The 24,500-nt window shown below is 42.0% G+C and overlaps 1 protein-coding gene across 1 annotated transcript in view; it reads right to left on the reverse strand.

Moving 5' to 3' along the window:
- MTMR10 (myotubularin related protein 10) overlaps window positions 1-24,500 on the reverse strand; it is a 157,739-nt gene that overhangs the window by 66,268 nt on the left and 66,971 nt on the right. Inside the window, exons 4-7 of the mRNA XM_077470368.1 lie at window positions 16,176-16,248; window positions 10,907-11,049; window positions 5,580-5,670; window positions 3,628-3,787 (exon numbers count right to left, since the gene is read on the reverse strand). Coding sequence (XP_077326494.1) covers window positions 3,628-3,787; window positions 5,580-5,670; window positions 10,907-11,049; window positions 16,176-16,248 — 467 coding nt within the window. The remainder of the gene's footprint in view (window positions 1-3,627; window positions 3,788-5,579; window positions 5,671-10,906; window positions 11,050-16,175; window positions 16,249-24,500) is intronic.

Here is a 24,500-nt window from a genome sequence, read left to right on the forward strand (position 1 = left end):
GGAAAAGTAGTTTTTCTCCTCCGTCACACTTTTTTGGACCGGAGCGGGTCAGATGTCAGCGGACATGTCACTGCTGACATCCAACGCTCCATAGACCTCTATGGAGCATCCGTTCAGGTCCGCCTAAAAAAAACTGACAGGCAGACCTGTGAAAGAGCCCTTAGACTGCTTTTGTTTAGCCTGCAGGCTGAAAAAATAATAATTCAGATTTCTCCATCTGCGCTGTACGTTTCCTGCTGTGCCCATTTTTTTTGTAACAGGCGCCACAGGTGGCTGTCTGAATACCTGATCAGCAGGTGCATTTGATTGTATGCTGTTCAGCCAAAACATTTTGGTCAATCTTCTTTGATTATTCATGAAAAGAATGTCAGGTGGGCGGGTAGCGAAGGGGCCATCCACGTAGGGAATGCAAATGCATAGCATATGGCCACCTAAAATATACCAGATCTCATTCTGCAGTAATAATTTATTCTGCATGGAAACAACAATGCCTTTATATAGGACAGCCGCTGTCTTTATTGTACTGTGTGAAGATTCACACATGTCCATTAACAGTCAGGAATATAATTTAGGGGGAAAAAAAGGAGGGAGGAGCACATCAGACTGCCATATGCTATGCAATTACTTGAATCCCACTCAGAGGCTGTGATAGCATTGTGGGATAAAGCTCAAGAGCAGCAACTGACAGGCTTTTAACAAGCCCAGTCACTGAGGAATTGCACTACTAATTAATTGGTTCACAATGAAAATAGACAGATCTTGGCTTTCAATAAATGCTAGAAACAAATTAGGCTCTACAGTCTGCCACATGGTTCTATGAATTATACACCTCAGAAGCAGGAATGTTTTGTACTCCGGATTGCTTTTTTATATGAGGAACATATGGTAGAGCGAAGAGAGCCTGAAATAGAAACCCTTAAATGGCTTAGCTTTAATCTGCATTATAGTGTATTACACTCCTTTTCATAAGCTTGAATGGATTCAAGAAGATGAGATATCTTCAGGGAACATCATTTCACTCCGGGGCGAGAACAGTCTCCTGCTTTGACCCGCCCAACACTGTTCAAATGGAATATAGATTTACTTGATTTACCCGCAGAAAAAGCGACAATTGCTAGAAAATCCAAACCGCCTGTTCGGAGTCGTAAAAAAAATAAATAAAAAAAATAAAATAAAAAATAGCTGATGTCTCCACCGGCCCCCTAGAAAGTAATCACAGTGGATCACTTTTTACAGCATGGTAGAGAAGCAACTTCCAGCCATTCAGAAGGCAACACTGCCAACTTCTAACTGTATTTTATTTTTTATTTCAATAGTGATTTTGCATGAAACATGCATCACAACTGCAATCATGGTTGCGGCACTGTCCCACTGACTTCAATGGGTGAGATTGCCAGGCAACGCTGCCAGTTAAATATGCTATTCTCGCAAAGTATCTTGGCTGCGGTAAGTGTACTATCCTCTCCGGCTGCCTAGTTAGGCTTTTAGTGGGTGGTAAAATCATTCCCATTTTTACTGCCTGTCTGAATGAGGCCTTACTTATTAAATTCTTAAAGTGAAATCCCAACGCCTGCTAAGTTACTATTGGTAAAAGTTCTATTTTTCTTTTAGGCTCTAGATCATGTGTTAAACAAAAGGTCCGCGGGCCAATTCCAGCCCTCCAGGCCATTACATGTGGCCATCACACCTCTACTGTAGACCCCGGTGTTCTGCCGTATAGTATCCGGCCATGAAATAGTGTCCGCCCCGTACTGCGCATGCGCAGTACGGAGCAGACGAAGCTTCGGAAAATTTCCGAAGCTGAACGGCGCCTGCGCCGTGAGTGGAGGCCCCACCATCCAAGCGGACATAGGGTTGCGAGTATTAAAGGGCTCGGCCTCGCTGCGCTCGGCTCTTTTTTATTCCTACTCTATGTCCACTTGGATAGTGGAGGACGTTATTAGACAAGACACCGGCAGCTGCCTCCAGCCTTCCTCTGGTCCTCCCTGTACATTCTGCTGCTCAGCTCCACCCCAATCTTCTTCCAGGCAGCAGCATATGGGAGGTGCACTGTGATGCAATGGAGAGTGGAGGAGGTTTGACTTCTGATGGTGGGGTGGCTCTTGGCACCCAATGTAATGGGGGGGTGCTCTGTACATCTGCTTATAATTAAGATAATACTGCAATTCTATTCCAGTTAACCACTTAACGACCAGCGCATGCCGATGTACGTCCTATTTTTGAAGAGGGATATCTCGGTAACGGCAGCAGCTGCTGCCACAACCGAGATATTCATCTCTTCAGGCGCCGGTCGTCTGCACAATAACGGTGGTCTCCGTGGCGGATTCGCCGCGAGATCACCGCTATCGGCGGCGGGAGAGGTGCCACCCCCTCTCCCGCACCTTCCGCCGCTTACCGGAGCCGTCGGTAGCGGCGGAGGCGATCGGGTCCTTTTCCTAGCTGGGTATGGAGACGAGTGAGGCTAAGAGGGCCCCCACTCGTCCTATACCATAGGAGGGCGGAAGCAACGTCAAAACGTCACTTCCGCCCATACCTCTTAAATTTTTTTTTAAATGTCATTTTTTTTTTTTGCATTTTAGTCCAAATATGAGATCTGAGGACTATTTGACCCCTATCTCATATTTAAGAGGACCTGTCATGCTTTTTTCTATTACAAGGGATGTTTACATTCCTTGTAATAGGAATAAAAGTGATCCGTTTAAAAAAAAAAAAAAAAAACAGTGTAAAAATAAATAAAATCAATTAAAATAAATAAGAAAAAAAAAAAGGTTTTTAAAAAACACCCCGTCACGACGAGCTTGCGAACAGAAGCGAGCACATACGTGAGTAGCGCCCGCATATGAAAACGGTGGTCAAACCACACATGTGAGGTATCGCTGTGATCGGTAGAGCGAGAGCAATAATTCTAGCCCTAGACCTCCTCTGTAACGCAAAAAATGCAACCTGTACAATTTTTTAAATGTTGCTTATGGAGATTTTTGAGGCTAAAAGTTTGACGCCATTCCCTGAGCAGGTGCAATTTTGAAGCGTGACATGTTGGGTATCAATTTACTCGGCGTACAATTATCTTTCACAATATAAAAAAAAAAAATTAGGGCTAATTTTACTGTTAATTTTGTGAATTGTGAATTTTTTCCAAAAAAAGTGCGCTTGTAAAACCACTGCGCAAATACGATGTGAAGAAAAGTATTTCAATGACCACCATAATTGGGGCAACCATAATGCTGATGTGGCCCGTGATGAAAGAGTTTGGCACGCCTGTTCTAGATGCTATAAAGCAGCCATGTAGACTAAATGATCAGCTGAACTGAAAGATTTAGGTTCGGTTCACACAGGGGCGACCCGTCAGGCGACTTAGCCACCTGACAAGTCGCGTCCTGCTCTATGCAATGGAACCGTTCTAATCGGAGCGACTCAAGTCGCTAAGACTTAGAAAAAGGTTCCTGTACGACTTTTGGGGCGACTTGCATTGACTTCTATACAGAAGTCATTTCACAAGCCGCCGCTAAAGTCGGATCCCGGTCGCCTGAGGCAGTCGCGCTGCAAGTCGTGCTGCCTCAGTGTGAACGGGCTCTTAAAGTTTTATTTACTCTAATGCCACAATAGTTGATCTGGGTGGATACTTACCATTTTGAGATCATGTAGCCTTCATTTACAGAACACACTCTCCAGTCAGTGGCTCGGGTTCGCTTGATCTCTCGATCCCAGTCACAAAAAGTTTCAAATAGTGGCGTTTTTGAACCATAATCTCCTCCACCTCCTGGATCAACACCGTTGATTTTATCCACTATAAATTTAAAATAAGAAAAAAAAAAAAAAATAATAAAATCATGCATACATTTGCCAGTATATTTATAACATGACAATTTAAAAAAATGCATGTTACACATCCATTGTCTGTTTGCCTTTAATAAAGTAAAGTAAAAATAAAAAAACTAAAATAATATGGTTGCATAAGTGTGCACACCCTTAAACTAATACTTTGTTGAAGCACCTTTTGATTATAGCACTCAGTCTTTTTGGGTAGGAGTCTATCGGCATGGCACATCTTGCCTTGGCAATATTTGGCCACTCTTTGCAAAAACACTCCAAATCTTTCAGATTGTGAGGGAATCTCCTGTGTACAGCCCTCTTCAGATCACCCCACAGAGTTTCAATCAGATTCAGGTCTGGCCTCTGGCAGGACCATTCCAAAAAAAAAAAAACTTGAATCTTCTGGTGAAGCCATTCCTTTGTTGATTTGGACGTATGCTTTGAGCCGTTGTCATGCGGAAATATGAAGTTCCTTTTCATGTTCATCTTTCTGGCAGAAGCCTGAAGATTTTGTGCCAATATTAGCTGGTATTTGGAACGGTTCATAATTCCCTCTAACTTAACTACGGCCCCTGTTCCAACTGAAGGAAACAGCCCCAAATCATGATCCTGCCACCACCACCATGCTTCACTGTGGGTATGGTGTTCTTTTGGTGTGTAGTGTTATTTTTGCGACAAACATATAGTTTGGCATTTTGACCAAAAAATTCAACCTTGGTTTCATCAGACCATAACACATTTTCCACATGCTTTTGGGAGACTTCAGATGTGTTTTTGAAAAATTTAGCTGGGCTTGGATGTTTTTCTTGATAAGAAAAGGCTTCCGTCTTGCCACTCTACACCATAGCCCAGACATATGAACAATATGGGAGATTTTTGTCACATGTACCACACAGCCAGTACTTGACAGATATTCCTGTAGCTCCTTTATTGTTGCTGCAGGCCTCTTGGCAGCCTCCCTGACCAGTTTTCTTCTCGTCTTTTCATAAATTTTGGGAGGGACATCCAGTTCTTGGTAAAGTCATGGTTGTGCCAGATTTTCTTCACTTGAAGGGGACTGTCTTCACCGAGTTCCATGGTATAATCTAATGCCTTGAAAACACTTTTGTACCCTTCTCCTGACTGATACCTATTAACAAGAAGATCCCTCTCTGTGATGCTCTGGAAGCTCTCTGCGGACCATGGTTTTTGCTGTAGGATGCGACTAAGGAAATGTCAGGAAAGACCTACTACAACAGCTGAACTTTGGGGTTAACCAGAGGCACTTTAAACGATAGCAGGTGTGTACCGACTGCCATTTAACATGAGTTGGAATACGATTGCCTAATTCTGAGCACAGCTACATCCCCAGTTCTTTTTTTTTTTTTTAGAAGGAGGGTGTTCACACTTATGCAACCACATATTTATAGGTCAAATTAAAAAAAAAGGTGGAAAAAGTTCTGAAATTGTTTATCTTTGTCTCAATTTTTACATCACAGAAACCTGACATTTAAACAGGGGTGTGTAGACTTTTTATATTCACTGTATGTAGCTAGTCCCACCCTTCTTCATGCATTACCCTTGATCCACCACATGCACTGTATTCTGCTGGAGCTTTCTATGATCTGCACAAAGTCATTTGAATTGAGTCACTCTCTGCCAAGCTATTGAGACTGAAAGAAAGCCATTTAACCACAACTGGATCAGTAATAAAGATCACACTTCAGTACTTTCAGAAGTAGAATAGCACCAAAGTAAAAAAAAATATCAGTTGTAGCAATGCTCACCTGGATCGTGATACATCTTGGCAACATACTCAAAGGCAAATAGAAGCTGGAGGTCTGTTGGCTGAGAATAATGTGCTAATGCAAGACATACCTAAAAAAAAAAAGAAAAAAAGAGCAACATTTACAAAAGCATACTTTTGCATATATGAGATATATAGCGTGGCTGAGTTCAATGGCATGTACAGTAGTTCCCATACACTTTTATTATTTGTGTATTCTGTACAAATAAAAGCTGTTAAAGAACTGTTCTAACTCATCAGCTTTGTGTAATTATAGTTGATCTGATGCCTGTAATGTTGGTCACCATGAAAAAGATTTGAAAAACATTTCTTAGAGCTGCGATACATGCACTCTTCACTTGCATCTGAAATAAATTGAAGGTGGGGTTATCCAATCACTTCATTGCACTATCCTAAAGCCCTGCCTAAACTATATTTCCCATAGCCCCCTCATCAACTTATTCACATGATGGAGGTCAGCAGAATAATGCTCAAGTGTGGTTTAGGCAAAAAAACAAACAAACAAAAAAAAAAACACATAAGCAGCTAGAGCTGCATGATTCTGGCCAAAATGAGAATCACGATTTTTTTTTTGCTTAGAATAAAGATCACGATTCTGGAAGCATAAAATCTTTCCCATTATACAAAAAAAAATTGGGCTAACTTTACTTGTTAGTGTTTTCCTAAAAAATTGCATTTGAAAGACTGCTGTGCAAATACAGTGACATAAAATATTGCAACAACCACCATTTTATTCTCTGGGGTCTCTACTATAAAATATATAAGGTTTGGGGGTTCCAAGTAATTTTCTAGAAATTTTTTTTTTTTAACTTGAAACCAACAAATGTCAGAAAAAGTTTTAGTGTTTAAGCTGTTAAACTTTGCTCATTTACACGCCAAAGTTTATTAATGTAAAGGACAAATCCTTACAATGTTTAAACTTAAGTTCCACTGCTAAAGAATGTTGTGATTTTTTTTCCCCTTTCCTTTGAAGGCTCTGGCTTCAGCAGAGCAGAGAGAATTCCCTGCATAGAAAAAAAAGAATCTGCAAATACTTTGTCAAGATCGCAAGGGGGGGGGGAAACAAAAAAAAAAAAAAAAACACGACAACGATTCTTAATTAATCATGCAGCTCTATAAGCAGCACAAGGTAAGGGTAGCATCTGCCACAGTGACAATGCAAATTTATAACAGCAAGAACAATTTATATGTAAAAATACTTCCTGAAATTGTTAAAACGCAGCTACAAATGATGTGCATCGCTTTTCTCCGGGCTCCAGTCTCTGTGTGTGCCTGAGCATACAGCCTCCCGCGAGCTGTGATGTAAGTATTTTAGGAGGCTGCATGACCAGGTACACATTTTCCTGACCTAGACCAGAATGGCACCAGGGAGCAGGGCCAGAGAGGGGGGAAAAAAATAAATAAAATGAACCCCCCCCCCCCCCCCCCCCACACACACACACACACACACACACACACACACACACACACACACACACACACACACTATTCTGCCAAGTGTGTGTGTTAAAATGGAGCCAACTTCTTATTGGGAAGTGTTTGTTAAGGCACAAGTATAAATCGCTGGCAGCCCCTCTATTATACTCAGGCATACCACACTGTATATGTCTTTTCTAAAATCGAGGCTTGTAAATAGATTTAGAGCTCTCTGTAGACTGGTCACATGACTCGTGGCTGCTTTTCAGCACCGATACATGGCTGCTGCAGGAGGGGCCATGAGTCACATGATCTGTATGAAGATAGCTCTAAATAGGTATTTATAAGCCTTGTTTTTAGAAAAGACATACAGTGCGGTATGCCCGGGTATCAGAGGGGCTGGCAGTGACCATTCAAAAGTTCTGGATTTCTACTAATGGTGGTGGGGGACGGAGATGGAGACACACAACAAGGAGCTGACAGGCAGAGAGGAGGGTGTGGAGAGGAGAGCCGAGAGCAGGATGACGGAGGGACGTACTCTGACCATGGTGGTTAGCCCTGATGGTGGTCAGTACAGAGAGGGGGATAGAGGAAGTGGCATGTTCAGGCAGGGTTTTTTTTTTTTTTTTTTTACAGTTTAGAGGGGGGAAGATTGCACGGCACAAAAACTGTGCTGTTAATCTGCTTTAAGGGACCAAGATGTCTTTTTTTTTGGGGGGGGGGGGGGGGGGTTTAATTTAAATCTGAACTAAAGCCTGAAAAAAAAAAAAAAAAAAAAAAAAATTGTGAACATGTAATATCTCTTCTGCAGTAAAATACACCTACCTGCCCATTTGCAAACCCTTGTAGAATGTACATTGAGCTGCACATACCCTGCTTATATTCTGGCACTCTCCCCGTTTGCAGGGAAGATTGCACTCCCACGCATGCGCAGGTGTGGCGTCACCCCACACCAGATCAAGATGGCCAACGACCCGAGAGAAGATGCCAGCCGGGTATCTCGTGAGCGTCAGACCACTGTAACTAAGGTAAGCTTTTTTTTTGCTTTTAGTTGTGCTTTAAGCTTTTGTTTTTTTCTCGTTACCTATATACAGTTTCTAAAATATCGCTAAAAACATTACTGAAATATTCTCTAATGTTAGAGGACTTTTAAAACTGAAGCACATTATGATAAGAATTGTGGAATGTGTATCACAATATTCTTGACAGGCTCATGTTCAAGCAGCACTCTTTTAGTAGAAATCACTAGAGACAGATCAGCCAAAATAAGTAAACGGGTTTGTACCAGATCACTTCTCAGAACACGGCTGTGTCATTCATTCCAAAATCAAGCCAGGTTGCGGTGATTCATTGAACTACAACCATGCAGCCATGTTTTCAGGAAGTTCCTATGAATAATCCTGTTGTTCACCCTTTCCTGAACTCCCAAACACCAGTTTGGCAGGTTGCATAGAGTAAGAATGGTATTTCTATGCCAAAGAAAAATCTCGTCTCTTCGCACATCATGTCCAGGAGATTTGTACAGACTTTACTGATCAGTGAATGACTCTTGTATGCTGGGAAAGAAAGAGCATGCCAGCAGGAATCTGGCAAGTACATAACTCTTGTACTAATTCGGACACAGGTGTTCAAATGTAGCAAAATGCTTTTCAATAACAAATGTTGAAAAATGTATCTGCTCTCGTTAAAACCATCTCTAAATCTACTGGCAGCCACAATCTAATGTCCCACACAAACCATCAGAAAAATTCTTGTACAACAAAGGCTTTTTTATATTTTTTTTATTTGTTGCTTCTGATCATGTGCAGTCTTTCACATCTGATATTTCCTGTAGGAAATGATAATCGTTCGTTCTGTTCCCATACAAGAAACATTTTGGAGATCGTCCCAAATTTTTGTTCAGAAGGTTGGACTCAGCTGTCAAAAGTTGTGTACACACTATCAGAAAATCATGTGATCATTCCTCGGACAAAAACATTTGCCCAATTTTCTTATAGCATGTATGGGGTATAAGACTAACCTATCTAGCCCTGTAAAGCAAAAAAAAAAAAAAAAAAAAATCGCTATACATACCTCTTCTGAAGACAATCCAGCCCAGGCTCCAGGGGTGGATGCTATGCGCAGGAGGCAGCCGACAACTGCTTAGAAATGCCTGGGAAGTGATGTCACCCATAGGCTTAGTATGGGGTTTCCACGGTTGACTGCCTCTCCTGCACACGCCTACACAGAAGCCGACGCCGACAGCTCAGCGTGGGACCGGAGCGGAGTGGCTGCAGAAAATGTATGTATAGCGATTTTTTCTTTACAGGGCTGGACAGATTAGTCTTAGAATGTTGCTGCGAGTAGATTTAGAGTTCGTTTTAAGCTGAACGCAAACTTTAAGTCTAAGGCCCCATTCACACCTGAGCGTAGTGGTTTCAGGCAGAAAGTCGCATAATTTTGATGCAAAATTTTCAGCCTTTTTTGCCACAATTTTGTACAGATCAAAAGGTAACCAATGTAAAAAGCAGAAAAACACCTGTACTCTGCCTAAGAATAAAAAAATTCCAGAACTTGTTTGCGCTTCAGGCATTTTGGAGTGGAGATGTGAACCATCTCCATAGAGAATAATTTATTTTTTTTCCCACTCCAGCTTTTCGTAGCTTCAGGCTTCAACTTACAAAACGCTCAGGTGTGAATGGGGCCCAAAACATTTTGTTTACCTTCGGGCATTCTCTGCATTAAGGTAAAAAAAAAAACACCCCATAACCTGTCCCCCCTCCCCCTCAAAAAATAAATAAATATTATATAAGTTGAACCACAAGTCAGATCATCATGATCCGACTTGGATGTGACTTTATTCAAATCAATGGGCTCTCATAGGGAACCATTGATTTTGACATGGCAAAAAACAAACAAAAAAGAGAAAAATGCAGCCTTTAGCACCATCAGACGTTTCTTACAGCTGTAACGCCGGTCCACAGAATGCGCTGGGCCTGGGTTTTTCTTGGAACTTGAAAATGCCTATGCCACTTACAGCTCCTAAAAGCATGTGTGTGCATGAGGCCAAAGAATAACACAGAGGCGTTTTTAAGCTCAAAAAAAAAAAAAAAAAAAAAAAAAAAAAAAAAAAAAAAAAAAAAAAAAAAAAAAAAAAAAAAAGTCTGACACTGCTGAAAGAACGCCCTGTGTGCATGAGGCCTTAGGGCCAGTTCACACCACATGCAGTCCAGTGGGGTTTTTTTTTTGCATCAAAAACACATGATTAGTAGGCTAAATGGTTTCCAATGGCATAGTTAACACCAGTGTGATCCGCTTCAGTGCGTTCCAGGGGGAAGAAAAAATAAATAAAATAAAAAGGATAACATGCTGCATTTTTCTTGCACTGGACTATACTGGAATGCGGTAAAAGCATCAAAAATACACCGGAATGCACTGCAAAAAAAGCATCTGGAATGTATCCAGAAACACGTGAAAAATGCATCAAAAATGCGCCGAAACACATCAAACACATCAAAAACGCACATGCGAAAACGCATCCAGAATGCGTTATTGTGGTGTAACCTAGACCTTAAAGATACGCATAATCTGACCTTTGAAATTGTTGTACTTTGTGAAATATGGGATGTTAGGACAAACGTTAAATTCTTGCACATCGATGAGCATTAGTGGAACCATTACATAGGACACACAGCTGTCCTCCCATCTCACAGAAGAAAATGTTAAGCCAACGCCAAGAAAAAAAAAAAAAAAAAAAAAAAAGATAAATGCAGATACAGTAGATGCTAAAACAGTTATCAAGCATGGAAATTTTATTTCCACAAAGTTGTTTAAGCTACGCACAATTATTCTGCGCAGACACATTTATCTAGAACTGTGAAGGGAATACTTTTTTTTTTTAAACGACATTACCTTTTTTGCACTTTCTGGACCAGATTCGTCAAAGCGGAAGCGGAGAATGCGGAAGTCTTTACAATAAATGATTAACTCTGTTGGGTTGAATTTCAACTTTTTGTTGAATGAAAGGATTTTCTGCTTTCTCTTTGTGTCATTTACTAAAAAAAAAAAAAAAATGATTTATCATAAACTTCCAATTTACACGGAAGATAAAAGGTTAAGTATTTCATATCAAGCCTATATCAGGACCCCAAGAAACAGTCTCCTTTGCCTCCATGCCAGAACAGATCAGGACACACTTTTCATAGGTCTGACTGTAAAAAGCCTGCACGGTTAGATTAAAAAAAAACACACTGTAAAATAACTTTGTTGCCTGTAATTTTGTTTTCTGGAAACTCTTGTTTATAAAGGTAAGCTACCAAAACTTCATCCTACTCTAGAGAAACAAAACATTTACAATAAAGAATCATGTAACCAGAGAACATAGTCCCAACTAAGAGCATGTGGGGGGGGGGGACTTGCTTCAGTGGATTAGCATTACATTACATGTATAAGCAAATTACATATAAACGTAAATTACTGTGCAAATGTTTTAAGCAGATATGAAAAAATACTGTAGAGAATGCTTTCAGAAATAGAAGAATTGATCAACGTAAACTATTAACACTTCTAAGTACACTTGCACACCGTTTTTGAAGGAACACGACAGGTAGATTGTTCTAAACATCTTTGAGAACTAACCAAAGAGCTTCTATAGATGTAGGCTGACTCAATCCTTGTGTCTCTTCATGTAATCCCAGACTGACTACAAGATGTTGAGATCGGCTCTGTGGGGGCCAAACAATCAATCACTTCCAGGACTCGTGCTTCTTTACACTGAACATAGTTCTCAATGACATTGGCTGCATGTTTGAGGTCATTGCCCTGCTGCAGAATAAATTTGAGGTTAATATCTGCCTGCATTTCTCAGCATTGGTTGTAGCAGGGGGCAGTTTGCTCACAAAAAGCGGTTCAATAATGGAGTGCCTACTGGCAACAGTGATGCATGGTGGAGGTTCCATGCAAATTTGGGGCCGCATTTCTGCAAATAGAGCTGGAGATTTGTTCAGGATCAATGGTGTCCTCAGTGCTGAGAAATACAGGCAGATACTTATCCATCAGCCAATGTCATTAGGAACTGTCTTCATCATAAAGAAGAACAAGGAGTTCTGGAAGTGATAGTTTGGCCCCCCACAGAACCCTGATCACAACATCAAGTCTGTCTGGGATTACAAGAGACAGAAGGATTTGAGGCAGCCTACATCCACAGAAAACCTGTGGTTAGTTCTCCAAGATTTTTGGAACAACGTACTTGCAGAGTTCTTTCAAAAACTGTGTGGAAGTGTGCCTAGAAAAATTGATGTTTTGAAGGCAAAGGGTGACATACCAACTATCGATTTGAATTTCTCCTCTGTTTATTTTTATAAATTAACAAAATGGAAAGTAAATTAACTAGTAACACTTCTATTTCTGAAAGCAATTTACAGCAACATGCCTCCAAAGGCCTCATGTACACTGCTGCTGCTAAACAAACATTTAGGAACAGTTGGGCGTTTTTTTTTCCAACTGCCCCTGAACTCTCCTCTATGTTATCTTATCTGTCCATGTACACACGGTCGTTTATAGTCACTTATAAGCAGTTGAGTTTATAGGCATTTTTTAGAACGCAAAAAAATGCGTTCAAAAGTGGAGTTTACAGGCATTTCAAGCGCCAAAACGCGTCTAAACATAGTAACGTGAATTTTGTATGAAAAATATATATATATAAAAAAAACTTTTTTAATGCAAACACGGCATGTAAACGTGGCAAAATGGACGTTTTTAAAGTCGGTTACCATATGTCAAGTTAAATTGTTCAGGAGAGGTTGTAAAAATGTCCCGTGTACATGAAGACAAGGACTCCCAAAGCAGAATTAGGAGATTCTTGATCATTTGTGGCCTAGAATTGAAACAAGGACGGTATCCAATCTATTTTATCCTACTTCGTTTTGAAACTTTGCCAAATTCATTCACATGGCTCTGGGGTGTGCTAGGAAGTAACAAAACTGTATTGATGCATCGATCTTGGCACAGGTTTACATTTTTCTTTCCATTTTTGTTAGAACTTTATTGAAATGACTCAAGTGGTGTAATATAGTAGATTGGGTTGCACCAAGCTGCATTGAAAAAGAAAAAGCCATACTTTCTTCAACTGACATTTTTGTGTTCTGCCCTCATGGGAATCAAGGCTTTTTACTTCCTATTGCGCTGGCAGTCCCAGGCCACCCAATATGTAGGACCCCTTAAATTTTATGTCACAAATATGGCACCCTGAATTCCTAATGGCACAGTATAACACTTCATATAACAATTCTAGTCAAAGAAAGTAGTGGTGTGCTGTACTGGGACACATTTAGTATGTCCCACAGGACAGTATATTAGAAATGGAAACGATTGAACCGTGTGTGTCGTGACTTATGTGATTATTAGGATGAATAAATACAAAATCGTGAAGATTTGGCAGAAACTGCGATCAGCTACTCAAAAGGGTATAGAGCCTATATACGTATAGGTCTAACACACAGTCTATTAAACAATTGTGATTCCAATCTATAATTAAACAATGGTGACATTCATAGTAGGTGCGTCAATCCACTTATAAAATAAATAAAGCAATGCAACAAAATTAAAATAATATAAAGATACATCAAGATATCATTCAATAGTGCAGAATGTAGCGATTAGCTGCAAGAATCGCATAAAGTGCCCGTGCTTGAATGCAATATAAATACGTGAATTCCAAAATTATAAAAGTCAAAATCACAAGTGTCCATTACATTGTGCCTAGTGTGGCCAATTATTCCAAGAAATCGCATAGAGTGCTAATGCTTGAATGACATGGTGCAAATAATCGTGAAGAAAATTGCAATAAATAGTGATGTTGGTGATGGCGATATTTCCCGTGATCCTGTGTAATCTGCGCAACTAGGCAGGACAGAAAAACGCTAGGATTTGGGGACACCACAGCGGGACATTAAAAAGGGAAAGACCATCAAGGATCCCAAAGACACATTTGTCACATGTTGTTACCTTACAGCAGTAAGATAAGGGGACACCCATAATCAGATTACACAGGATCACGGGAAATATCGCCACCATCACCAACATCACTATTTATTGCAATTTTCTTCACGATTATTTGCACCATGTCATTCAAAGCATTAGCACTCTATGCAATTTCTTGGAATAATTGGCCACACTAGGCACAATGTAATGGACACTTGTGATTTTGACTTTTTTTAATTTTGGAAGTCACGTATTTATATCGCATTCAAGCACGGGCACTTTATGCGATTCTTGCAGCTAATCGCTACATTCTGCACTATTGAATGATATCTCGATTTATCTTTATATTTTAATTTTGTTGCATTGATTTATTTTATAAGTGGATTGACGCACCTATGAATGTCACCATTGTTTAATTATAGATTGGAATCACAATTTTTTAATAGACTGTGATAGACCTATACGTATATAGGCTCTATACCCTTTTGAGTAGCTGATCGCAGTTTCTGCCAAATCTTCTCGATTTTGTATTTATTCATCCTAACAATCACATAAGTCATGACACACACAGTTCAATCATTTCCATTTCTAATATACTGTCCTGTGGGACATACTAAATTTGTCCCAGTACAGCGCACCACTACTTTCTTTGACTATTTTATTGGGTTCAGACATTTCCCCCCAGTGCGTACAGCAGTACGCCCTCGTTTTGCACCTTGATTAGGCGTAGGAATATCCTTTTACACATATAACAATTCTAGTTAACCAGTTACCACCAATTCCAGAACAATGAAGCCATTAACAGTGAAACCAGCTCTCTGTCATACATTTTGGTTACTATAGCCAATACAGAAACACATGCACATCTGATTTTGATGTGCATTGCATTGCATTCAAAAAATATAGCTGCGCTAAAACTTATAAAACAAAATTATAAAGTGACAATTTTTCTAATTTACAAAAAACGTGCAAAAATAGTGCCAAAGTAATGATTTCCAGGCATATAAGCAGTCCAAAGAAAAGGAAAGATGGATAGGATGCTGAATCTTAGTCCATTTTCGGTGACTCTCAAAAACCACCCTTTACACACGTAGCAGGTGCACCCAGAGTAGAAAGAGATTATCCACCACCAAATTAGAGGAGGCTTACCAGCTGTCAAGATCTCTTTTTAAGGAGATCATACAGGCTTGTAAAATGTTACGTTCCTGGTCCCCACACTGGGCTCTGTTGGTAACACCAATCTATCTGTTCCCTCTTTATGGTATATCTCGTTCCACCACAATCATTTAGTACGGCAAAGAGAGAAGAAAAAAAGCTCCCATAGCATAATTCCGTAAAGATTTATTAAAATATAAAAAGTAAAGTAACAACTCACGAATTCCCAGCAGAGTATAAGCGTATAGCGTATAAAAAACAAGCCGGCTGGCTCTCTCTTGTTTGCACTGCCCGCCCTTCCGGATTAACGTGGAAATGCGGTGACGTCAGCACGCCGTTGACGTCACCGACGTTTTATACACTATACGCTTATACTCTGCTGGGAATTCGTGAGTTGTTACTTTACTTTTTATATTTTAATAAATCTTTACGGAATTATGCTATGGGAACTTTTTTTCTTCTCTCTTTGCCGTACTAAATGATTGTGGTGGAACAAGATATACCATAAAGAGGGAGCAGATTGGTGTTACCAACAGAGCCCAGTGTGGGGACCAGGAACGTAACATTTTACAAGCCCGTATGATCTCCTTAAAAAGAGATCTTGACAGCTGGTAAGCCTCCTCTAATTTGGTGGTGGATAATCTCTTTCTACTCTGGGTGCACCTGCTACGTGTGTAAAGGGTGGTTTTTGAGAGTCACCGAAAATGGACTAAGATTCAGCATCCTATCCATCTTTCCTTTTCTTTGGACTGCTTATATGCCTGGAAATCATTACTTTGGCACTATTTTTGCATGTTTTTTGTAAATTAGAAAAATTATGTCACTTTATAATTTTGTTTTATAAGTTTTAGCGCAGCTATATTTTTTGATTGTTGTATATTGTGTGTGTCTCACATTGGGTTGCAGCAAGAACTTACTACTGTCAGTATTAACACTAATATCAAGTTTTTGTTTTATTTACACTTGATTTTTTCATATATATTTGTCTAGCACTTTGTTTAGACCAGCGCTGTTTTTCAAAGGTTTTATGCATTGCATTACATACCTACAACAATTTGCTCTATACACGTTAGTGGGACATCATGTTCACCCAGTAGGAGATTCTTGTAGTGGAATTTCTAGAGTAAAGAAAAAACAAACAATCAAAGCACAGGCCAAACAAAAATAATAATCTTTCCCTAAGAGGACACAACAGCTACACACAATTTCAAGAATTACAGTCAAATATGAACTATACTAAAACCTGCTCCCACCTCCATTCCATCTACCCTGTAAAGTAAAGCTGTGTGTACTTAGCCTTTCTGAAGGCACTATAGAGTCCAGTCACATTTCTGCAGCGGCCGTAATGAGACTGGCTGCAGAGTCCGGGCGATGATGTCACCCACAGACTTACTATGGGGCATCCGTTGTCGGCTTTTCCTCCTCTACACTGAAGCTGACACTGGGAACCGATCATGTGACCGGACTGGAGCACCCGCATAACTGCAAGCATAGACATCTTCTTTACAGGGTAAAATATAAGAAAGTGGGTGGGGCAAGTAAGATTTTCCCAGCATCGTCATAATACATAACAACTTGCTTAAAACCATTAAAGTTTATTTTACATATAATCAACATTACATTTTAAATCATTCAAAATTGCGTTAAAAAGATTCCTCTAAGTGGTCATGCCACCTCAATTGGGAGATCACTCAGAGCTAAGGATACCTCCAATGACTATGTGAACGTATACAAGGTCAAACTCTCAACGTGTTTTGTGGTTCCCTGCTTCTTCAGGAGAGCAAAACAAAAAAAAAAAAAAAAAAAAGGACTATACACTAGAAATAAAAAATATGAATACAGAGCATAATAGAAACAATAATGATAATTATGCTACATACTGTATTCTATGGTTATTAAAATCACTAGCAAGAAGGATATCTTGAAGGCTAAACTAGGATCAGCAGACAAAAGGGGGCATTGAGGTCAAACATCTCTGGGCGAGCATGTCAAAGGGGTCCCAGTCGCTGGTAAATGATATAAAATAGGATTTTTAAAACAGCTTACCTGTAAAATCCTTTTCTTTGATGTACATCAGGGGACACAGCGCAGTAGTACTTACTACGTGGGTTATTTCAGCGTATCAGGTGCTGGACACTGGCACGCCCCTTAAAGGTGTGAACTTCCCCATATAACCCCTCCCACTACTGGAAGTCCTCAGTTTTGTAGCCAAGCAATCAAAGTGTATAAGGAGAAGAAGGGAGGGACCTCTGTGTCCCCTGATGTACATCAAAGAAAAGGATTTTACAGGTAAGCCGTTTTAAAAATCCTATTTTCTTTTCTTACATCAGGTGACACAGAGCCGTAGTACTTACTACGTGGGATGTCCCATAGCAATGGCAACTGAAGGGGGGGGGGACACACAGACACAACAGAAAAGAAAGTCAGAGGACTTATACTGCAACCTGCAGTACGCTGCGCCCAAAGGCAGAATCCTCCTGACCCCTAACATCGATTTGATAAAATCTGGTAAATGTATGAACTGAAGACCACGTCGCAGCTTTACAGATCTGAGCCACAGAGGCCAGATGATGCACCGCCCAGGAGGTACCAATCGCCCAGGTAGAGTGTGCCTTAATATGAAAAGGAGGAATCTTCCTCTTTAAATCATAAGCTTGCACAATGACTTGACAAATCCACTTGGCAATAGTGGATCTAGATGTTGCCTGTCCTCTCCTTGGACCATCCGTCAGAATAAACAAAATATCTGTCTTACAAACTTGAGCGGTCGCCTTTAAATACACTCTGACCGTTCTTACTACATCGAGGGAATGCATCATCCTCTCTTTCCTAGATTGAGGCTCTGGGAAGAAAGAAGGAAGAACAATATCCTGGTTTAAGTGAAACCCTGTCACTATCTTTGGCAGGAATTCAGGATGAGGGTGTAAAACCACCTTATCCTTATGCATAATCAGATATGACTCCTTACAAGATAGAGCCGCTAGTTCAGAAACTCTTCTAGCAGAAGAAATGGCAACCAGAAAGACTATCTTTCTTGTCAACAGAACCAAGGGAATTTCCTGTAAGAGTTCAAAAGGCTGCTTTTGCAAAGCTGACAAGACCAAATTCAAATCCCAAGGATTTAGGGGTGACCTGATCAGAGGACTGATCCGTGTTACCCCCAGCACAAAGCTACACACTAAAGAGTGAGAAGCTAAAGGGCACTGAAAGGATACTGGCAAGGCTGAGATCTGGCCCTTGATGGTATTCAGAGATTCATCTCAAATCTCATCTGTAGGAATTCAAGAATTCTACCTATAATATATTTCCAGGGGTGTCAACCCCTGGATCCGCACCAGGCAACATATGCCTTCCAGACTCTATAGTAAATGATCCTGGAAGCTGGCTTCCTGGTATTAATCAAGGTAGATATGACTGAAGGAGATAACCCCATGATCCCTTAGGATGTAGGTCTAAATAGCCAGGCCATCAAATTTAGCGTCTGTAAGGTAGGATGGAATACCGGACCCCGCGAAAGAAGGTCCAGCCATAATGGCAGAGTCCAGGGAACTCCTACTGCCATCCTTATGATTTCGGCAAGGCCTTCTGGGCCATGAGAATCACCTCCTTTTGTTTCTGCCTGATCCTGCGAAGAAGACGCGGAAGTAGCAGAACTGGAGGAAATGCATAGATCAGAGAGAACTGATCCCATAGGAAGAGTAATGCATCTGTTCCACAAACTTACAGATCCCTTGTCCTTGACACAAAGTTGTCGACTTTGTTGTTGAATCTGGGCGCAAACTGGTCCAAGTCCAGAATACCCCATCTCTGACATATCGCAAGAAAGATGTCAGGGTGAAGAGACCACTCTCCTGGAAATAATTGTTGGGGGCTCAAGTAGTCCGCCTGCCAATTCTCTATCCCGGGAATGAAAATTGCCAATAGGCAAGGGACGTTGTGTTCTGTTCAAGACAGGACGTGATTCACCTCTCTCTGGGCTGCACGACTCCTCGTGCCCCCTTGGTGTCTAATGTAAGCCACAGCCGTGGCATTGTCGGTCTGAATTCTGACAGGACAGCCCTTCAGTTTGATTGTCCAGGCTCCTAAAGCCAGACGGATTGCCCAAATTTCCAAAATATTGATAGGCAAGGTCCTTTCCAACCTGGACCACCTTCCCTGGACTAACCCTTCATACAGGGTTACAGAAGTCTATGAAGGGTTAATAACATTGGCCCTAGGTATATATAAAAAGGTGATGGGATCGTATGACTCCACCCTCAGATGAGGTCAATACGACGAAACGCGTCAGAGTGGAATCATACGATACGAGCATAGCAGGACTGACAGGAGAGAAGAAAGACGGACAGCCAAACCGTGAGCTATTAGCATGTAACAACTCATAGCTGTGGGTGGTAGGACTCTCTCTCATCCTGGTCGATTCAACAAGCTGTGCATTTAGAGTGAACCAATGCTTTTAAAGATTTTACGTTTGTGAGTGCAATATTTGTGTTTTTTTTTTTTACTAAATAAAACTTTTGGTATATGACGGAATTACACTGTGTGTTTTTTATAAATTACCCTTCTCCGAGATTCTGAACACCTGGTGTCTATGACGTGGATGGAACCCTGTATTAAGAGCCAGCAAGAGTGAACTATAAGGCTTGTGAAACCAGCTGAGTCTGGTAAGAGTAATACCAAAGGGGGATCTTTTCACTTTCACATATCCCCCGGCGTGGCTTGTGTGTATATCATTGCATGTGTGGAGGTGTATTCCTGGCAGAGGGGCAATATATACCATATACCTAAAGAACTGTGGCAGAGTTTTTTCCCTGTTTGGATTGACCATTAAGGGAGAATCATTGAACATTTGAGTTGAACCACAAGTTTGATATATGTGCCGTTTTTATGAACTGAATGCACACTAATGACTTATGCATGATTTGCATTATATATAAATGTTTTATTTGGAATAGAGGATTGCACTTTATTATTACCCATTGTAAACGCAGTATTACGCACTGTTTTTCTATTGGTGGATTGATCGTTCGATTCATTTTATAGTTTTTGTTATGACATACACATTATATATATGTATATTTTTTTTCAGAGCCCTTTGGCCCAAGACCGATATCAACCACATAAACACGCCACAAGACTTACAACATAACATAGACCTGAGGTGTGCCCTGGTCAGCATCCCAAGATACGTAATGGATGATTGTGGAGAGAAATGTGCTCAGCAGTGTCCTGAAAAACGAGAATGGGAGGGAGGGTATCACGCACTGGAACAGACAAAGACCACAGGTGAGTGCTCTACTTAAATACCCCAAACCCCTCCCATAAATACAGGCCACCATACTGGCCTTCTTATTTATGGTCAAAGCCCTTTGACCAAGACAGATATGAACCACAAACACGCCACAGTGAACCAGGCAGATTTTCTTTTGCCTAATCTCTTAATAACATGGTCTGGTACTCCATGCTGAGATGCTGCTGAGGATACCCCAATCAGGAAGGGGTGTCCAGAGTACCAGCCGGGGTTAAGGACTAAGTTAACCAGTAGGATTCTAACGTGCCTGATGAATTGGCTGCCACTTAGTGGGCTGGACGGAAAAGGTAGTAACGGGCTAGAGTTTGATTGGCTGGGTCGGTGAGATAGTAACCGATTGAGTATTGCTAATGGGCACCAGATGTTGGTCTGAAAGAGCTTGACGTTGATCCCGGGGATGGCTTGTTGGGTTTTGGAAACTACGAGGTGAAGAATAAAATGATCTTGAAAGCAAGTCAGGTGGTGTCTGCACAGTATTTGGTTGCCGGTGCCACTAAAATGTATACTTACTAGGTCGCAGAAAGCCGTAGAAGACCAGGTAGATGGCCGCTTGGATGAACAGGCTGGGTAGAAGCCCAAATCAGGAATGCGAAAGGATGGTCGACATGTCCCTAAAGATGGCACTTGTGATGGGTAAATGTTTGCAGTTGGCTACAGGCTGCTTTTTCTGGATGCCGCATAGAATGGATTTGACTGTATGTATTGCGAATAAGGATAGCATCCCAGGGTCCTGCAAGGACAAAAAATGCTGAATGCTGGCTAAGTATAGCCTGATGGTGTTCCAAGATAGAGCCAGCTGCATGTGACAATACGATTTGAAGGCCAGGATGTGCTTAATGTCACGTGTCAGTGCTCCGGGGCATGAAGCTAGAAACCTGCAGCAGGCGTTCCAAGCAGTGTGAGAGGCCTTCAGTGTCACGGGACAATGACTGATTAAATGAGCTGGGTTGCATTGAGAAGGGGTGGCTTTAATCCATCGTCCGCTGAGACCAAAGGTGGGATAGGACTAGTTGTTGGATCGGCTCCGGGGTTCTGCTAAAAAAAAAAAATAAAAAAAAAAAAATATATAATGAAGATAAAACAGGACAGTGCATCTGTTGTGACGTTGCACTTGCCCAGAATTTACATGCAGTGAACATTAAATTGGTGCTGCAGAGAGCTGCATCAGCCTGCGTAGGAAGGACATGATGGTGGTCTGAAGGACATGGGAAGAGACTTGGACCCAACATAGTTTACGATTTTGGCCGTAACCAGGTTGACTGTGGCGAAGACCACCGTTTGTCCTGTTCAGGTACGGTCCCCACACCTGAATAGCTGCCACAATGGGATACGGGTTTAACAGTGATGACTGCGCAAAACCGGGGATTTGAAGAATTTCTGGAGGCCAAGGCCATGCGAACCAGTGATAGACAAAAATTGCAGCGAAACCTGTGGAGGCTGCAGCATTCGTAACTACCGGAGGTGACTGATCGCACATTGTTAAATACGCTATCACTGCTGGGTCCAGCCTGAGAATTTGATCGGGGTCTTGTACTGGAGAGAGAAAAAACAATAGTTGTGAAATGAAAAACTGCCCCTGAGGGATAATCCTCATGGCAAAATTGAGCATCCCTAGCAAGGATTGTAGCTGTCTTTTAGTACACCCTTGCAAAAGGGTAAAGTTGTGGACTTGATTCGGGTTTGTTGGGAGGCAGGCTAGCCAGTGTCAAGAGTGATACCTAGAAAGATGATGGAATGTGTCGGGCCTTCCACGCTATGTTCAGCTATGGGCACATCGAGATTGCCAAACACTACTCTGTCTAGGTCTACCGGGGGCACGCTGGGCCATTTGATGAGCAGAAAATCATCCAGATAACGAATGACCATCTGGCACTGTGCTTGGTGTGATAAGATCTATGTAAGGGACTTGGCGAAGATATTGAACCGTCACAGGCTGTTTTTAGGGCCAAAATTCAACTTAGTGGTAAAATAATATGAATCTTTCCATTTGATACCGTGACCCCGTCAGAGGGCTGGCTCAATGGGCAGAAGTTTAAATGCGTCCGAAATGTCTGCTTTAGACAGCCACATGCCTGTACTTATGTTAAGAATGGCCTGAATAGCTAGGTCAACTGACGCATACTTCAGGGAGAATTCCACAGAAGGAATTAGGGAATTTAGACTTGGGATGAGGGAAGAATGAGGCGCAGACAAGTTGTACACTAACCCAAGTTTATTTGAGAACTTGCCCTTGACAAGTCCAGTAGGGCCAACTATCCAGGTCGTGAAGGGCGACTGTGTGAAGGGGCCGATGATGAACAATCGGTCCAGTTCGGCCTGTAATAGATTCACTATAGCCTGTTCAAAGGTGGTCGCTGACAGGAGATTCCTGCACTTGCGAGTCGAGTGGGGTGAGGTAATGAGGCAGGTGTGGAATCCTGATGTGAACTCGAGTTGTTTTTAGCTGGCACTAAAACTTTAGATGCGCCCTGTGGCATGCCACACAGATGTGGAGCAGCCAGCATAGGCTTTAGTTGCACAAGCCATATCAATGCTCCCCCTACTGGAGGACGGGCCGCCCCAACTTGTCCACCTGGCGAAGTCATGCGGGAGCCCACCACCCCCGACCGGTCCCGGAGGTGGAGGGGAAGTTGAGAGGGGCATCTAGTGGCTGCTTTGGAGCACCAGTTTGCCGTATAGGCGGGGGACCTGCAAAGTGGTGGCATTAGCGCTCTGTGTCGATGACAACCCAGTTTGTACTGGCCTGAAACTGCGTGAGCCTGGCCGCTGCTTTAGCCGAAAACAAAACTGTGATAGCCATAAAACTAATATCCCCTGTATTTATAACCTAGGTCCACCACTGCGTGGAGGTACAGTTCCATCTCTTCCCTCCTGCTAGGGCTGGCAGAGCAAAGGACGTCTCATCATCCCGAAAGCCAAGACACATTCAGTGACTGTCAGACTGCAGTTGAGCCTGGAGTCTTTGGACTTAAGGACCACTGAAATGTCCCCCCAGGCGTAAGACTTATTCTCAGCCAGGTCATGGACCGATATAAGGAAGGAAGCCAGATTAATGTCCTTGCCATCCAAGATGTCCTTCCTGTTGCTGGCTGTGACAAGATGGGAGGGGAGCATAGTAGGACTCATCTCTGGCGTACCTGCAGGAGGAGGTGCCAGAACTGAACAGCAACTGAGTCTGGGAGGGCCGCGGCTGGGCGCACTTCCAGGACTGCCACTCTGGTTTGAACGTGAAGAGACTGCTGCAGACAATGAGGTCACCATGAAGTGAAGCTCGGAAATAGCCACAGAGATTGACTGCAGGGATGCCTGCTGGGTCCCGCTGCCGCTGGCTGTGAGGAGAATAGCCTGAAAAGCTTGGTTTTCCTAGCTGTAGCAGGGTAGGGCATGCCCCTGCACCTCAGCTCTGCTGTGAGCTTGGGGATGGTCAATCCTCTGAGGGACTGTATGGTGGGGTCCTCTGAACCCGGGTGAGAGAGGGGCAGGTGTGAAGTCATCACTGCCGGCCTGTCATATAGCTCTGGCTATAAGTCAAGAAAACGGGGGGGGGGGGTGCATTTGTTAAGAGGAGTTGAAGTAGGACAGTGAGCAGAGTTGTATACAGAAAGTTAGATAAGAAGGAAAATGAGAAGGACAGGAAAAGGAACGTCAGGCGCTCTGAAGCATTGGTTTGCGCTCTGAAGCATTGAATGCTGTTGAGTGAAAATTTAGAAACCTCAAAAGAGTGCACGGCAACAGAGGTGAGCCAGAAGATGACTGGCCAGGTAACTGATAGACAGGTACCTGTCTATGCGGATTAAAAACCTGTGGACCAGACACTCAGGGCAAGAAGCTGAAGTCTGGTATGGCCAAAGTAGAAATGTTACGATCTGTAGATCGTGATGTATGCTTGGGCTGCCAACGCTTATACTGTCAACAAGCTCAGTCGTTTGGCGACTGTGTCTGTGTAGGTGAAGGTTCACCCTTTCAAAACAGAGGGAAATGCAAAGAAATGCGTGACAGTAACTAATGCCCAACGAGAAGCCCAAATGGTGTATGTGAAGTAAACATTTAGTGAAAGGGTGC

Source organism: Lithobates pipiens, unplaced genomic scaffold (genome assembly GCF_037356315.1).
Source record: "Lithobates pipiens isolate NorthernLeopardFrog02 unplaced genomic scaffold, aLitPip1_a1.2 Scaffold_8, whole genome shotgun sequence".
Lineage (NCBI taxonomy): Eukaryota > Metazoa > Chordata > Amphibia > Anura > Ranidae > Lithobates > Lithobates pipiens.